Here is a 17597-nt window from a genome sequence, read left to right on the forward strand (position 1 = left end):
TGAACTATCTGCAAGTTGTGCAGAGTCCATAGGCATTTTGAGGTGGGAAAGGGAGGAGATAACCCTCTGCCAGAGACATTGTAAAAGGCGGATGTCACAGCTGGAGTCATGGTGATTCCCAGCAAATGCCTTTGCAGAATACCAGTGTCCTACCAAGGGAGACTCTCAACCTACATAAAGTCCTCAGGGAAGCCTTGTTTTGCTGATTGCTATGTTTCTTCTCTTCTGATTAGCCCCTTGCTTGTCTACCCCATCCACAACTTCCTCAGTTGTTTGTTGAGGAATCTCTACATGCCCTGCATCTAGGTGTCTAGTTTCCTTGCAGGTATTGAGACTTCTTCTGGAAGGAAAACAAAACTGTTCCTTGTTCTCTTCCCACCTGACAGAAAAGGTTACTTCACAGTCACCATCACCATCTTCTACTCATTCTGAGCCAGCTCTGGCTACAACAGGTTTTCTTCATGTGTTCCTGTTTTGGGACAGGGAGACAGAAAGCTCAGTGCAATTGCCCAAGAGTCAGTGTGACCTGCCTTGGGCATCTCACAAGCCCAGCACTACCTGGCAGGGACTTGGCTGGGACAATCACCTAAATTGCAGGACCAGAGAATTATGGAGCAGGAGACAGGGAATCAGGGAGAAGATGCTGCAAAACCAGAAGTCCCACTGTTAACATCTGCAAAAGCAGTTGTTCCACTGTTAACACCTCTGCCATTTTGCTGGTTAGCCCATGCTTGGATGATGCACCATTGGTATATGTCATTCAAGGACATTACTTTTTTGGCCAAAAGGGAAAAGGGACACACATCCTGCAACAGGCCATCAGACTGGTTCATAATTACATTTTTCAAATGAATGAGTCCTAAACTCAAATACCAATACGCCAATTTAGATTGTGCACATGAACCAGGCTTTTCTGAGCACTTTTGGGCATCTAACAAGGCTTGGCCATTAAGAAGCAAAATGCAGCTTACTGAAGCTGAGTCTGCTCTAGCTTTCTGCTGGATTTTATTTTCCAGATATCCAAGAACACTGAAGTAGCATGCAAAAATTGTTAACTGAAGGAAAAAAGATTATTACAAATACGGTGTTTAACTACATTTTTTTATGCTAGGATAAGAAGGATTTCCTCTCACCTAGTTCTTATGATCTAAATGTGTCATATATTCAGCTAGATGTGTATCCTCCCTCTGTCACGAGTGGAAAGCAACTGTGCCAAAACAACTCATGGCATTGGAGGATGAGCATGTAGGCCTATCTCCAAGTATTCATAAAAATGAAGACAGACTCCGCTTATCCAAAAAGCCTAATTTGTAAAATTACTAAAATTAGATTAGACAAGTTCTGGTTTGGATGTCAGAGAAATGTAAAGTAGAGCTTATTTAGAGAGGACAGGCCTTTTCATGTCATCTGTTATCCACCACACATCCTGCTTTTCTAATGAAGTGGCAAAATTTCAAGCTTCCTATCAACCACTCAGGAATTCAAGCACTGGCATTTTGGACAGTAGGGTTCAGGTACAGAATTTTAAAATATATTTATATCCCCTCATTTCATTATCTTACTCATCTGATATACAGCACTGTCAACAGTAACTTACCTTTTCTCCTGCTGGGAAAAGATAAATGTAACAGTTCCTGCTGTCCAGTGAAGCTTGATAAAGACATCAACTTCAGTTCCATGATACTAAGCATGCGCTAATAGCACTGCCTTGCAAAAGTTGATAATAACTAAAAGGATTAGACTTGTCACTTTTACTTTAATATGCAAACAGCTGTTGCAGTCTCAAAGAGGAAGCAGAAAATGAAGAGATTGTCTGGAAGGGGAATTATTTACACAGTGATATGAAACTACATTTGTGTGTTGAGGACACAGTCAGTGCTTTTTCTACAAATGGCCCTAATATTTCCAAAGCCATTCTTGCACTCTGAGAATAATTAAAAAATGGCCATTGCCTTCAGTGACACCTGGACTGTGGCCTCAAAAAGCATGTTGGGAAGCAGGAGGGTATGTTCAAGTTCACACAGCATCCTTGAAGAATCAAATGGCAAGAATTGGAATATGCATGCTCTGCAATGCATTAGGGAAACCAATTTATAGTAACTATTTTACTTAACTGAGGTCTACCAACTCCATTATGGTTATGAGACGCATTTCTCTATCCTACTACATAGGGCAGCTTGCCGAGATGTACCGAACACAACTTTACATTAACTAGATCAAATATTGCCAAAGCCCTGGGCCAAGGGCTGCTATCACATCCTTAGGACTGCACAACAGACTCATTTATTTTAAACTGAAAAATAAAACCTGAGTCCAATGAGATTCCAGATCTCCACTGTCTCTTCTTTGTGGGAGCCATTAGAGAGATGACATGGGTGTAGACACTATTCTACACCTATATCTTAGATACCTGATTTTCCCAGAAAAAAAACACAAGTAGTGCTATCACCACTTATTGACAAGTCAAAGACAGAAGGAAAAAACACAAAAAAACCAAAACATATTTTATTAAAAAAATATAATTGTGAATAGTATTGTAATAAATATTTTTCATTTGTGTATGACCAAAAAAAAAAAAAAAAGCTATGCACCTAGCAAAATGTAACAAAGCAATAGCTTCAGAAATGGTATACAGGACCATATTTTCTCAGCATTTCTTAAGTAATCACATGAGCATACATTTCATGTCCTAGAAGTGAGAAGGTTCTCTTTCTTCTGTTCCCAAGATGAACAAAAAGGCAGTCCAAATCAAGAGCTGTTCTTCCTGAATGTCTGAAGAGTTGCATTATTCCCAAATGATAAATCAGAAGAGTAATGAGCAGTAACCAAGTAGTGCCAGCGGTATCACAAGGAAATTAAATCCCCAAAACACTTTTCAGAGAAAGAGAACAAGAAGATAAAGATTATCTAATAATTTCCAAACCATCGTTGCCAAGAGGGTTGCAGCATCTATTTCAGACTTAGCTGTGAGTATCTGGTATTTTAAGATCTACAGTAAGGACAGAAAATGCCCTGTCTGTACAGCTTCTTGTCTTGTTGCACCCTTATCTTTTATGAGGATCAAAGTATTGAAGAAAGTCTTCAACAGCTGGAAAACAAAATCTCTGCAGTAAACCCAGAGCTCGGGGCGGGGGGGGGGGGAGCCCAGAAGATGGCCTATTCAAGAACTAGCTGTGAAATTCATGATGGTCATAGACCTAAAGTGCTTTACCTTAAAGATATTTTTAATGAAATGGGTCTTTGAAAGTGCATAAACTTGAGAAAGCAGAAAAGTGGGTATTTAAATAAATACCTCCATACCTAGTCACATATACAGGAGCCTGAATCCAAGGACTTTTTATGCTATAATAGTTCTATTAACTTCATTGCAGTTTTTCCTGAATTACAACAATATGGAAGAAGATTGCCATTACAGAATAAAATAAAAAAATTAATATCCCCTTAACAGACAGAACACAGAATATCTGAGCTGTGAAACCTTCACCACAGAGGAAAAAAGCTTTGCCTGCTTTCTCTAGGTCTTCTCAATTTGCATATCTGTAAAAGGAAGAATTATATGAAAAAATTATCGAATTACAAAATGATGAAGTCACAGAACATTTCATGGCTTTGGGACCCTTTCCTAGGGTTTGGAGATATGAAAAAAATTTGCTTCATTGTTCAAATTAAAGATCTAAAATGAAATTAATTAAAAGGTCAAATAGCAACAGATGATGATCATGGGATGAAATAAAGCGGTAGTTCAAACACACTGGTGGAAAGTGCTCTTTAGCAAATACAGTGAAATTGCTGTGGCTTAGGTCCCCCGTTCTTTTAAAATCTTCTTTTAAAGTCTTTCAACTACATTCAGTGCTCTATCTGTCAGTATCCCTAGCAGCATCTCCCCAGGCCTTAACTCTTTCACTTTGAGATCTATACCTGCAGGACCAGCAAGCCTACCTTTGTTTATGTTTACACCAGTAAAGTGTAGCAGGGAGGGATTCGGGATGTAATTAATGTAAGTGCTTTAGAAGTCAGCAAGAACATGAAAGAAAACCCTCAATGACTTCACCCTTCTGTTCCATACCACAGTATGTTTCACAGATTTCAGCGATTTGGTCATTTATTTTCTTGCTTTGCTGAGACAGAATCTCACAGCTTGAGACTTGCTTGAGTGGCCGTGATGGGTTAAGGTCTCCCTACCCATTGCCATCACCACTCCTTCAGTTGTGCTGGCACAACTGTTTCTGTAGCAAAAGTACGAGCTAGAGAAAAGACTAATTTGGGCTGTTATATATCTCCACGTCACATTTTCCTTCACATCGTTTTTCTTTTTATTTTTAAACCCCGATTAATTATTTGATATAACTCCCAGTACACAATGAGTTATGATGGTGAGTTTGCAAGACAGAGAATGGGAGGCTGTACTTCTCTTGAAGCCTCTGTCTGTTGAAGCAAGGGACTAAATAAACCAGCCATGAATCAAGGCTCTGATGATCACAGATGATTTATGCTGTGTGCAGTTTGCTACTATTTGCCTCTTTATCATTTATACTTACATTTCAGCTCTTCATCTTCAAACAAAGCATCTCTGCAGTCATGCGTATCCTTATCTTTTGACAGCTCTTTAAGGAAACGACATAGATACAGGTAACAGTCAGCACAGCTCGAACTTTCATATAGTGATAAATCTTTGTTAAAAGCTACTATCTCAGGCCGTGCAGGAACTATGTGACTTAAATGCAGACTGGGAGAAGAGATTAATACCAAATGTTGTGTCCATTTTGGGCAAGTATTCTCAAGAGAGGTTTTCTTAGGAAAAAGCCCAGCTGCCAGCATGAACTAACTTTCACATAGCAGTTTAATTTGGAATGATCTCCAAATAAAACCATACAACAAATTAAAAAAAAAAAAAACACCATGAGATGTCATGAGAGGAGGCTAGAGGGTTTTAATCTCATCTCTCCCACTGTAAATATTAAATCTCTCCACTCTTTCCTCCATTTTTCACTGTCATGGTGGTACTGGCCATTTACTGAGCTTTGTTCATAGCAAATAGCATCAGCATCTCAACAGAACGAAAAAGAAACTGTTAGGGAAGTTAAGGCTTTTTCCCATGTTTCTCTGAACAGGGCCAAAACCTCTGTCCTCAATGTTGTGACAAAGACCCTCAAATGCACACCATAATACTGGAGAAAACACAGGATCGTGCCAACATGGCTCAAATTGCAGCACAGACTCTGCACACCAGGATGTGCTGCCATCCTGAGGTATATGTTTCAGGGACCATGTCCCATTCTATCACAGACTTTCCAAAACACAGCACACCACTCTGCCATTTTCTTGTGCATATGAGGACTGCATCTGCTCCTGGAACAAGTATGCTTTTCTTTCATGTTTTCCTTTCAAGAAGCTGACATAGTAATGAAAAGTCACTCTTCAATTGTAATTTATAGTTGTTCACATAAATGAGAGGTAGAAAGCAAAATAAAAATTGAATGTAAATCTGTGTTTGGTTGTCACTGTTACAAAGTAAATTCTCAAGCAATTATTTCCACAAGAATCACACTGAGCTAGATTTATGCCATATGTACATACTTGCTATTGATGAATGAGCCACAGGTGTTCTGTTGTCCTTATTTGCTCTAGCTGAAAGAAAGGAAGAGAAAAAAATCAAAAAGAAAACAAAATACTTACTTTAGATCTAATGGGGGCTTAAGCACACTCGTGGGAAGGGCACACTTAGCATAGTGTAATGATTGGTTCTCAAAACACTCCATTTCTTCAAAGACTTTAAAATATATTTTTCAGTGCCCCCAGTCTGTCTGTTTCCTTTCCAATTTCTTTTCCTCGTTCCTAAGCCAGAACTCCATTGATACTATACACTGACATCACTGAAAAATACTTGTTCAAATGGTTTTCCATTGTATATTTTCACCCAGAATTTGAACATATTGGGCAACAGGGAACAAGAGCTTCTCAGTGCTTTTTGAGGGGAAAAAAGCCCATATTCCATGGTGGTTCTGTTCTGAAAGAATCACTTGTCTGGTCATCTAGGACAGCTTGGGTTTTAAAAGAAAAACCTGTTGCTACTACTTTAGCTTCTGAATCAACTTGTAGTTTATGACATGCACATACATGTAACATAATCATGACAATCACATACATTATGACTTGTATATACATTATCATGTATACACAAACAATAAATATTACTCAAGCAACCTAGGAAACTTCTGACCTTCACTGAAATCCCCAGATGGGAATCTTCTGAGAAGTCAAGGATTTTGCTGTCCCTTCTTCCACTTTCATGTTCTGCTCCTAGTCCTATCATGCTCTTAGGACAAGTATATTCTTATACATGCAGGGTTATCTACAGGCCTTCTGCAGCCTGTTAGCATCACTTGCAAGCCTGTTAAGCTTACAAACACTTCTCCCAGGACATCTTTCCATAGCACCGATGAAGGAGATGAGTTTGTCACCAAAACACTGAATATCCACATTTAGTTCTATCTTGTATTTATTTTATGGAGCTTGAACATGAACACTCAGTGTAGAGCTTGCTTACAGATGGTTTTGTGTAACTTCCAGACAGAAATTAGGGCTGGTTTTGGTTTTCACTGTGGAAGAGAGCTGGCAGACAGGAAAACCAACAGTTCTGCTATACCACCTCTGAAAGTACACCTCTCTTAGTGTGGAAGCTTTTGAGATACCACTTGAAAAGACAGTACAAGTAGCCTTTGCATTAGTACTAGCTGAGTTTCATACTAGCTACACACATTTACATCTCCTATAAAATTCAAGAATTTCAAGTGGAGCATTTAGTGAACTATCTTGTTGAGGATTTTGGAGCATTTCTTGTAATTATTTACAGTCATGACAGTATGATATTATCATGCTAAGAGTACTGTATCATCTTCAATGCCTCTGGTACTTTTTCTCTGCAGACAACTTCACCAAAAAAAAAAATAATTCAAAAAGTCATTTGGAAAAAAAGAGTAGCTACCCATCAGCTAAAAAAATCCACAAATTTGTCATACAGAGGAAGAGTTCTGGCCAAACCCAGAATGTTCAGCAAAAACACTTTTCTTTCAACATTTTAAAATGAGTCCTATGGATGTTCTGAGATCTTAATGACTTTATTGTATCTGTTGAAACGAAGAGTAAAAAATACCCCTGAGTGTAAAATCCTCAAATACACCTACCTTCCTTCCCTCCAAGGGAAAAAAAAAAAAACAAACAAAAAAACCACAAACAACCAAACAAAGGAGAAAAATGTAACAGTACTTATTTCAGGTTAAGCAACACTTTCAAACATTTTTTCTTTAATTTGGGGGCAAACTGTATTCTTTTCATGCTCAGATACCCTAAAAATTATTTCTCCAAGTTTTTTATTTGGTTAGCTAGCAAGTGAAAACAAATTCCTGCCAATGCTTTAGCTCTTCAGCATGCTGTGATGCTGAGAATGTCCAATTCAAGTCAGTGAAATGAACTTAAAAAGCTCAAAACTTAACAAGGAAATGAATCAAGTGGTATGAAGCCACAGTGGGAATATTCCCTCTTGTAAAAAAAAAAAAAAAAAATCTTTCAGACTCAAAACCTTGGACATATCACTTCATATGTAGTCCACCATTTTTATGGTGTTTAACCAGAATAAAGATATATGTAGAATTCATAACAATTAGTTCACTTAAAAAAAATGTGCTCACAGTTCAGTAAAATTTTTCAGAGAATGCAGGAAAAAAAAAAAACCAAAAAACTCCAGTGCCCTGTCTGCTCCCAGCATTCTGGTCCCCAATCAAAAGGGAGGACACAGAATAGGACACCTCCATTTCCAGTAGGTGCATAAGCTGTGCTTTGATGTTTGAATAGATTAGATGTTAATCTTACTGCTCTACATCATTACCTAAAAGAAAAATTAATAGAGATGCATGGGTAAGTGGTTTGTGAGGGGCTGACAGCCTGTTCCACTCTGCTAACTCGCTAGTATTTAACTAAGTAAGAAAAAGAAATAAACAATGTGGTAAAAAATCTAGTCATTTTGAGATGAAAGATCTAAGGCAGACTTTTATTATCTCATTCCACCTCTGTGAGGATGAATTAACAGAACAGATAGATAATAACTGACATACATTAAAATAAATAATTTTAATACCTTTTCTTATGCAGAGCATAAATAGAAGCACTGATCCAAAGAAAGCAGTCACAACGAGAATTGCTCCAACAAAGCGTCTGCTCTCAGTCCACAGAACACCATCAGCTGAATCTTCAAGAAAAACAAGTCGGGAAAAGACATTACATAATTGCATAAGCCTCTCCCTTTTCCTTTCATTTTCATCATATTATTTCTGCTATGAGCAGTTCAGACATGGTAACAGCATTTTAGGTTGTGTCTAAGGTCAGGTGCTGTTGGTGCACTTCACCACATCTCATTATCCCAATAAAGGGGGAAAAAAAAAAAAAAAAGAACGAACATATTCATATTTATCTTTGCTTCCTGCATTCCATGTGATAATGCCTTTGATTCCCGTCACAACTCCTGCTTGTCACCAAGGTACAAAGTGTTACATCGAGCTTGGTTTCCTGTCAGAACTACAGGAAAGGGCTGATTGAGAACAGAGAACAGAGAGTCCCTTTCATCTGGTAAAGTTCTCAACGCAAAGGATAAGTGGCCTCCCTGAATCCCAGAGGCATTTCTGGTTAAGACCAAACTTGCCTGCTCACTGCTCGTTAAAAGGATGACTTGGCTTTCTCACTCTCAGTTGCCTGTTTCCACCCCTTGTCAGTCTCAAAAAGTGTGCCGGCATAGGCGTTTCTAAAACTGTGTAGTGAACAGGACCAGAGAAATGACCAACCAAATAACAGTCTCATAAACAGAAATAGTATTTTTGAGTTGGATCAGGTCTCCAGTCTGGTTGAAAGCTTGTACAAACGTATCAGGGTACAATGCAGAAATTAAGAGTAACCGAAAGCAAAAGCAGTAGGTGATGCCCATTTACAAGGTCTAATGAGAAACTGTATTGGTCTTCTCCATTCATGCATCTTCCTTCAAGCCAGAATTTATGAGAAAAAAAAAAACGTGTACAATTTGTTAAATTTAAATATGCTCAAAGCAAAGGCTGTAGTGGCAGGAAAAGATCATATTGTTCAAATTTATTTGACAGTTATCATCAGAAAAACAGAACATTCTTGGTAGGTGTGTTTAATTTATATGTGAGGGTTTAATTTCCAGGCTTTGAGCCATATGCTTTTCAAATAATGGAAATTTTTTAAACGCTCAGACTCAGTTTTCACACGACTGTATGTCAGGCAAAATTACTATCCTTGAATTCCATCCACACATGCATGATGAACATGTTAGTATGGTGAAAGCATACTCTGATAGCAAAACTTAACAACACAGATATTTCTTTTTAGCCTTTTTAAAATTAGATAGGAAAGAGAAACAAATCATGGCTGATTCAACTGGGACAAAACTACATAGTATCTTGAAGTGTATTACCATAAATGAAATTTAGAAATGTTACCTGCTATGTGTAAAATGGCAGATGTATTTTCTTGCAGCTCTTTATTCCAGAATATACAGTAAAAAATCTCATCAATTCTACTTTTGATTGTAAGGGTACTTGTCACACGATACAGTTGGTCACTTCCAGTTTCATAACTTGTGTTTGCCTTATCAGTCAAATCTTCATATTCTCTGTTTTGCCATATCACTTCAGCTTGTGGGTATCCTTCTGACTGACATGTCAACTTCCATTTGTTGTCTCCTGTGCTCACCACTCCTTGGTTTATAGTTCTATAAGGAGCTAAACAAGTGGAAAAAAAAATATTACTATTAGGAAGCTAGAAGAATGTATTAGCAAGACACCTTTTCTTTATCCCCAGCCCCTGGGCCACGTTTCTGTACATCAGCTTGGATTTTGTAAATAATACTCTTGACAGGAAAAGTAAATATCAGTATTGTGTTGCTCCATAGTAACTGGAGGTACAGGATTTATTACAGTTTTGACACTGTTTAGAAAATTGCATTAGCTTTCTGGTCTTTGTCCTGTCTAAATGGTTTTTGCACCACCATTCCTCATACGTCATTATGGGAAATAAAGGACAGAACATGGATTCATCCTAGACAGAAACACAAAGTTATACAGCTGCGCGATGGCCATGAGGTGGCTCCTGTCTCTGGAGAGGTTTCTTTAAATGTTAAACTAGTCATGTCTTACTTCAGGGACCCCTCTGAAATCTTTTAACAGTATCAGATAGCACTGAATCTCCTGCAGTAGCACTCTCACCCTTAACTTTCAGACTGATCGTCTTGTAGTCGGCTCCCCCGTAGCCAATAAGACAGCGGTAAAACCCTGCATCTCTGAGCTTCACATCAGTGATCTGAAGGAGAGACTGTCCCAAGCTCAGATTCTCTTTCAACAATTTTATTCTTCCCCTAAAGTCACTGTGCTGACTTTTAAAGTCTTCCTCTCCTTTGAGAAGTGCATAAACCTGCTTCTTTAATTCATCTTTCTTTTCCCAGCTGACACTTAGATCTCTAAACTTTAATTTGCCATTCACTGGAAACGTGCATTCCATGGTCACGTTGTTCCCATGTTCCACAATGTAGAGTGACTGGGGTGCTTCAACCGTGAATAAAGCTGAAAAACAAATTTTGGAAGACAACTTAATTTTCCAATTATAAGCCTAATATTCGAAGTCACGTCTTACCATATACACAGGACATTTTAAGGACAAAAAGTATCTCCTCTGTTCAGAGAAGTTAAACATTTTTGCATGCACTTGCGCAAGTCTGGGACAAACTGGGCTATTTATACCTGCAAACACCTGCTTTGTGCATGGACGCAGAGTGACACTGTACCAAAAACAGGCAAACGTGTGTGCACAGCCCCTCAGCTGTTGCTTTCAGAACACCGCCACAGTAACAGGCAATTGTTAGCGCCTCAGATGGGAACGTTCTGTTTATATAAACGCCAACTGTTTTTACACACGATGTTAAAGAACACACGGCAATTCCCAGGTTTGACAGTGCCAACAGAACCTTTTGTTTAATGCAAACAGTACCTTGTCTGAAATGGTGTCTATGCTGAAACCCGGGGAAGGGTTTCAACCTGGACCCATATCACAGTACACATGCTAAGCACACATATCTAGTTTAATGTAAAAGCATGCTAAGACCTTTTTATTTAAAACATTAAGGGAAAAAAAAAAAACAACACAAATGGTAGCACCTCAAGGAAAACTGAGGAATTAACATTTCTGTGCTTATACATGGAAAGGAAACAAACAGTGCTACTGCTTCTTATGACTCAGCTTCTTACCATTTATGAAATGCCAGTAGTATAAAAATATATACAAAAGCAAAGGCTTTTCCATGATGTAGATAGAACCTAAAATGATAAATAATAGACAAATATAAATATCTGCTTATTTTCTAACGTGCATTGTAAAATACACTTTCTAGTCACTCCACACAAAGAACTGGACAGAAGGCATTGAATTGCTCTCTAGCCAAAAACAGGACAAAATTGCACCTTTAACTACAGTAGATGATAAGGCAGCAAGTTTCCTGCAGGGGTCCAGGAAGAACATCCAATTTTATTTGCTTTAAACATTTGTCCTTGGTTATGGCAAAATATATCCTTTTTCACTATCTGTCAATTAGTAAATAAATAGTCACAAATACCCAACTGTTCCCCTAAACTGCAGCAGGAAGAGTTGCCTCCTGCTAGGAGGAGAAGAGGATTTTCCTATACACGTTCAGTAGAAGAAATCGAACCTAGTCCTTCCCCACCTGTTTGCCTTTAACACACAGTGAACATACCTGGGTTTATAACACCTGGTCTCCCAGTACTTACAACGGAGCTCACAAAGCTACATATATTGTGAACAGAATTCATGCGGTAATTAATCACTTAATGAGTATTTACACAATAATGCCTTTGTAAAACAGTGACAAAAACAGTCAGCCTACAAACAAAATCTGTTTTCCTGAATTTCTGCTGCTTTAGCTCTGAACAAGTAAATTATTTCCATTTTCTGTCAGAAGTTTTTCCTCTCTTTATTGACATAGCTTTTACAGTTCTACACAACACTTTAATATTATAAAATACTGATCAATATCAATTCATACACTTAACCTTCACACACCCACTGCACTTGCTAGGTGTGTATTTTAAGTCAGAGCAATAGTAGTATCAAACACTGCCAACATTTTTCAAATTACTGTCAAGAAAAATTCAAACTCACTGTAATGGGAGTCTTTCATGAGTACAGAGAACCGTAGAATTTTATCTAAATAAAGTCCTCATTTTGGATACCCAAACAGCCACAAAAATAAGGAAAGACTGCCTTCAGCTGTCTTCTAGCGGTAGTTTCAGCACTTGTGTTAAGAAATTAAGCAACTGTAATACCCGTCATGCTTCCTAACTGATGGAATTCTATCTGGACTGCAACTATTATCATTTATGGTAAGATGTTTTGTCTTTCTTTCTCTCGTTGTCAACTTTAAGGTGATAATAAAGTAACAATATTGTCCTGAATCATAAGGCACATGTGCCTTTACAGTGTTGTGGCTTAAGGGAATCAGACTCCTCATAAGAATTTGATTCAAGCTACTTTTTTCCTCAGATTGCTGCTGCCTGATCCCAATAGCAGGTTTGCAGAAGGCAACACAGATGGAGCTGAGGAAGGGAGTCATACATTGTTAGGCAGGCATCAGCAACTACAAAAGGATATTCTGCTAAAAGGGACAGGAAAATGCAAATAAGATCCTCAGGGTGAAAGATCTGTTTCATTGATAAATAAATCCCAGGCTTCTTAATGTGGTTAGGTACCCAATTCATTCCTTAGCCACAAGTGATGTTCTCAAAAGCACTGCCAAACTGCTGCCTAAACCTGTGGGTACCTAAGAGTTTCTGGATGTGCATGCGTGACAGTCTCTCCATCATGATGCCACTGCCTCAGTAACAAGCAGTCCAGAGCACCAACTAAGCTCCAGAGTAAAGCTTCTCTAACAAGACAGAGGCATACCAATCTCACAAGTGTGCTCTGATCACGCTTACTCTAGAGGCAGGCTGGCAGAAGAGCGAGCCACTGAGACTGATGGGTATAGGTGTGCACCTTCTCTGTGCTCTCCATGCCAGAATGACCGGAGTTGTAGCACACTCAGCCCCAAAATACCTTCTACTTTTTTTATAGAGGCCGTAGCTGAGAGACTGCTCAGAACAAACAGCATATGCATTACAGTCACAGAAAGATACCCATACCCATGCATGCAACTGTTGTGGTTTAACCCCCGTCAGCAACTAAGCACCACACAGCTGCTCGCTCACTCCCCCCCGCAGTGGGATGGGGGAGAGAATCGGGGGGAAAAAAGTGAAACCCGTGGTTTAAGACAGTTTAAGAGGACAGCAGAGGAAGAGGAAATAGAAATAAAAATAAAAATAATAGACTATACAAAGCAAGTGATGCACAATGCAATTGCTCACCACCCGCTGACTGATGCCCAGGCCATCCCTGAGCCGCGATTGCTGCCCCCTGGCCAGCTCCCCCAGTTTATATGCTGAGCATGACATCATATGGTATGGAGTAGCCCCTTGGCCAGTCTGGGTCAGCCCCCCTGGCTGTGCCCCCTCCCAGCTTCTTGTGCACTGGGCAGAGCATGGGAAGCTGAAAAGTCCTTAACTGGTGTAAGGACTACTTAGCAACAACTAAAACATCAGGGTGTTATCAACATTATTCTCATCCTAAATCCAAAGCACAGCACTATACCAGCTACTAGGAAGAAAATTAACTCTATCCCAGCTGAAACCAGGACAGCAACTCATACCCACTTTTTTTGTCAGGAAATCTGAATGTCAGTATGAACTCCAGGAGAGCTCCTAGAAGATGGATGACCACAAGTAAGCTTTTACAGTTCTAAGACCCATGCTTGTATCCTGTGATTGCTGAACTTTAATTTGCATGCCTTCTCCCACTGCAGAGGAAAACAAGCCTTACCACACACAAAAGAAGTATGACTATTACTTACAAAATTCCTCAAGACAGAGAAAGTCTGCTGCTGTAATCAATTTTTCACTTTCAAGGAGAAAAAAGTAGGTCCAGGTCAAATCCAGATGCGCATGAAAAAACCCACTGCAATAACCATGACAGACCCTTCTCCTGTTTCACCCTGAGCAGAAGGATCCCCTGGCTGGATCGGTTGAAGCGGCTCGAGACACAGATGCCAATCAAAGATCTTTACCAAAGCTGCAATCTTCTCACGACTTTTTCTTACAGAACCTACCACAATGCCCCTTCTCTCCTCCTGCCGGCTTCTGACATCTATGGCAAACACAGCTTTATAAAAGTAAAAAGATATTCACTGTGCAAAATGCTCTTCAGTATTGCTGCTGTATGTTTCCTTCACAATCGAATGAAGAGGACAGGAAAAACACAACTATTTGCCCAAAGACTTCTTGTGACAGAACTTAGATGTTGATGTAACTCCACCTACTTCTTTAGGAAACTTCCCCATTATTGGAGAATCCCCCACTAGGGAAAATTCTCTATTGCTAATAGTGGTTCACTGTAACCAGAGACAGAAATGTTGGGAAAATTAGTACATAAAATGCCACAGGCATTTTAAGAAACACATCATCTGATCAAAGCTGTATGTGAGCAACGCTGCTTGGAACACCAGTAGCAGGAAAGTCATCCATCGACACAAACTCAGGGTCCCTAGAGTGTTCATCTTAAGTGGTGCTGAACAGCTGCTAACAAAACTTGGAAATTTCTACACAACTTTTTCATGTCTGCAGAGGTCATAAGTAGGAATAATAGGAAGAGCATTGCCTACCCATCTCTGGTAAGAACAGATATTCTCTCCCCAAAGCCCTTGCCTTGCCACTGTGTAGTGCAAGAAGAGTCGTTAGGTCTACGCACTAGCTTAGCAAAAATTAAAGAACACTGTCTCTTTCTTTTTCTTGATTCTAGAAGTCATTCAAGATACAGAAAAAACCCCAAGTATTAGAAGCCAAAGGATGTACTCACATTAACTTGTGGACCGGAGCAGGATAATCTGGTCAACAGCACAAAACACAACTTTAAATGTATGTTTCAGTGTAAATTCACCCGCTTATGTTGTCTTCGCATATCTCAAAACAGGGTTGAGATTCTCAGAAGAGTTAAAATACTGTGAAATGACTACTTGAAAGTTTTCAGAATGTATTTTCTTCTTTCCACTTGACAGCCCACTCACAGTATCTGTCATGGAAGCAAAAACACATAATACACAAAAACCAGTAAGAATTAAGCTTTTTACTTGATGTGTAGGAGGTGCATGGAGACAGTGGTATATGAAATAGCTGAATGTAACATTTAAGTTCTAGTAACCTGAAACTACCTTAGGAGGTTGCGGGGGTGGATTTCCGCAATAGGTGAGACCGATAAAGGTTAATTTCCACTGATTTCTTCTGTGCTTAAAAACAGGTCTAATGATATTTTCTTAGGGAAAAAAAAAAAAAAAGGCAACAAAAAGAAACTGAAACAAATTTGTAAAGTACTGACTGTGAGACCACAGAAGTCATTGATGTAGCTAGGTTTCAATGTTGTGAATTTAGTTTCCCCTTTTTCATTGCTTGCCTTCATGTCACAGGGTTGCTGTTTCCATGTAAGTATTCAGTAGCAAATAAAAGACCAGGACGGTTTTTTGGGGGGGTTTTTTGGAGGAGTGGGGTTGTTTGTTTTTTATATATGTACATACACACATACACATATACACACACACACACACACACACATACATACACACACTCCCCTGCATATACACACACAAGTTTTACACCATCGCTATACGCCGCGGCTGGCTGGCTGGCCTCTGTCCTGCAACAGATCTCCCCGACAAAAATCTCAGTCTTGCCCGCCGCTGGGCGCTCCTCAGCAAAACCCGTGCCCGGAGGAGCCCCCGGGCAGAACGCACCCGAGAGGGCTCCGGCCGCCCCCTCTGCCGTGGGGCCCCACGCCAGGACGGGCTCCGCGCAGAGCCGGGCCGGGCACCGGCGGCCGCCGGGCTGAGCTCCGGCACCGGCCGCCCCGGCGCAGCAGGCGGCGGGGCAGGGGAACGCCCGCTCCCGCCCTGCCAGACGGCGGGCCCGGGCACGGCGGGGCAGAGACCCTCCCGGCCGACCCCCGGCCCGCCTCCCCCCTACCTGGCGGGCCCCAGGGCCGCTGCGGGCCGCCTCCCCCGGCAGCTGCTCCCGGCGGCGGCCGCTGGGGCTGTGGAGAGCGGCGGCCGCCCCGCCCCGCCCTCCCCGGCCAGGCCCGCTGCGCTGGTCGCCGGCCCCGTCCCGGGCCTTCCGCGCCCGCCCCCGCTGCGGGCTCCCCGGCGGAGGCCGCGCGGGGAAATCCTGCCGGCTGCCGCCCCCCGCGGGAAGCCGCCCCGAAAAGCCCGGGCGCCGCGCTGCCACCCCCCCGTCTCCCCGCGCCGCAGCCGGAGCGGGGCAGGCGGCCCGCCCCGCAGGCTTCGGCGTTCCTGCAGCCCACGGGCTCCCGGGAAACAAAACCGAAAGCGGGGACGGCCACCGCTCCCCGCCGCTTTCCCCCTGGGGAGAAGCGGTGCCGGCGGGAGCGGCAGGGCACGCCGCCCAGCAGCGCGGCTGCCTGCCTTTTTTTTTTTTCTTCCTTTCTTTTTTGACAGCAGCCATTGTTTCATGGTGAATTCATATCCTTCACGCTCCAAAGGGATGACTTGCGTGATAAAATTGACTTAGGAAGAGGAAGAGTGATGTCAACAGACTGGAAATCTGGCTGACTACACAGCATCTGGGATGACCGTAAAGTCCAGGAGCTACGTGCTGCTTCTCCGCAGACAAAGAAGCAATCCAACTTTACTTAAACAGCTCTGTTCCCTGCCACTTAAAGATCCTGCTGAGGGATAAAACTCCAATTCAATAACCTGATAATACAATCTGACAATATAGTGTGGTGTAATGTTTCTTATGTTATGAAACGTAACCCTAACAAGATCTCGCCATAACTTTCCTGAAAGAAAGCAACCCCCAAAAAAGAATATTACTCAGGACATTAATCCACCAACGAACCAAGGAGCCATTGTGAGAACACCTCACTAGCGAGCACATTTACAGGGTGGAATATAAAGCAAATTCAAAACTGTAACCCATGGCAGCACACACGTGGCAGAGAAGCGTACTGAAGGGGGGGAAGGACACCCAAACCCCTGTGCTCTCTACGCTGTAAGGATCAGGTACTGCCATCTGCAATATGTAGTTAATGTTTTTATGGGCCATAAAAAGGGTGTTTGAGAAGCCACCGGGATCTCTACCTGGAAGTCATTGTGTTTACTGTTGATACAGCACATTGCTGTGGAGGTACTTGGCAAAGATCGGTTTCATTTGCTGACTTGGGTCCAAATCTTCTGAAATCATATAACATGAGCGCCTCAGAAAGGAGGATGTGGAATGCTAGGTTATATGATAAAGGCTCCTCTGCACCCCCACAGGGAGGCAATGGCAGGTGGGGGAGCCCAAATAACACCCTGTCCCTGCTGCTCCCAGGCCCGTCACAGGAGATACCAGCCCATTAGAGACCCATCTCCACAAGCACAGAGGAGC

The 17597-nt window shown here is 41.3% G+C and overlaps 1 protein-coding gene across 3 annotated transcripts; it reads right to left on the reverse strand.

The window, feature by feature from the left end:
* Positions 1-2489: 2489 nt before the first annotated feature.
* Positions 2490-16271, reverse strand: LOC104021427 (programmed cell death 1 ligand 1). Of its 3 annotated transcripts, XM_087742462.1 has the most exons (10): positions 16176-16224; positions 15371-15471; positions 15019-15231; positions 11307-11375; positions 10272-10625; positions 9507-9788; positions 8135-8245; positions 5578-5628; positions 4539-4604; positions 2490-3537 (listed from the first exon to the last, which is right to left on the reverse strand). In XM_087742462.1, the coding sequence occupies exons 4-10, from the start codon at positions 11359-11361 to the stop codon at positions 3515-3517; spliced, it is 942 nt and encodes a 313-aa protein (XP_087598588.1). In that variant the 5' UTR covers positions 11362-11375; positions 15019-15231; positions 15371-15471; positions 16176-16224; the 3' UTR covers positions 2490-3514. The 3 variants fall into 3 exon arrangements, with proteins under 3 accessions (XP_087598588.1, XP_087598587.1, XP_009473255.1); XM_087742461.1 differs by lacking the exon at positions 15371-15471 and having other exon boundaries at positions 16176-16271; XM_009474980.2 differs by lacking the exons at positions 15019-15231; positions 15371-15471; positions 16176-16224 and adding an exon at positions 14018-14995.
* Positions 16272-17597: the final 1326 nt, after the last annotated feature.

This window comes from Nipponia nippon, unplaced genomic scaffold (genome assembly GCF_047370975.1).
Source record: "Nipponia nippon isolate SJK-2023a ecotype South Korea unplaced genomic scaffold, ASM4737097v1 scaffold_8, whole genome shotgun sequence".
NCBI lineage: Eukaryota > Metazoa > Chordata > Aves > Pelecaniformes > Threskiornithidae > Nipponia > Nipponia nippon.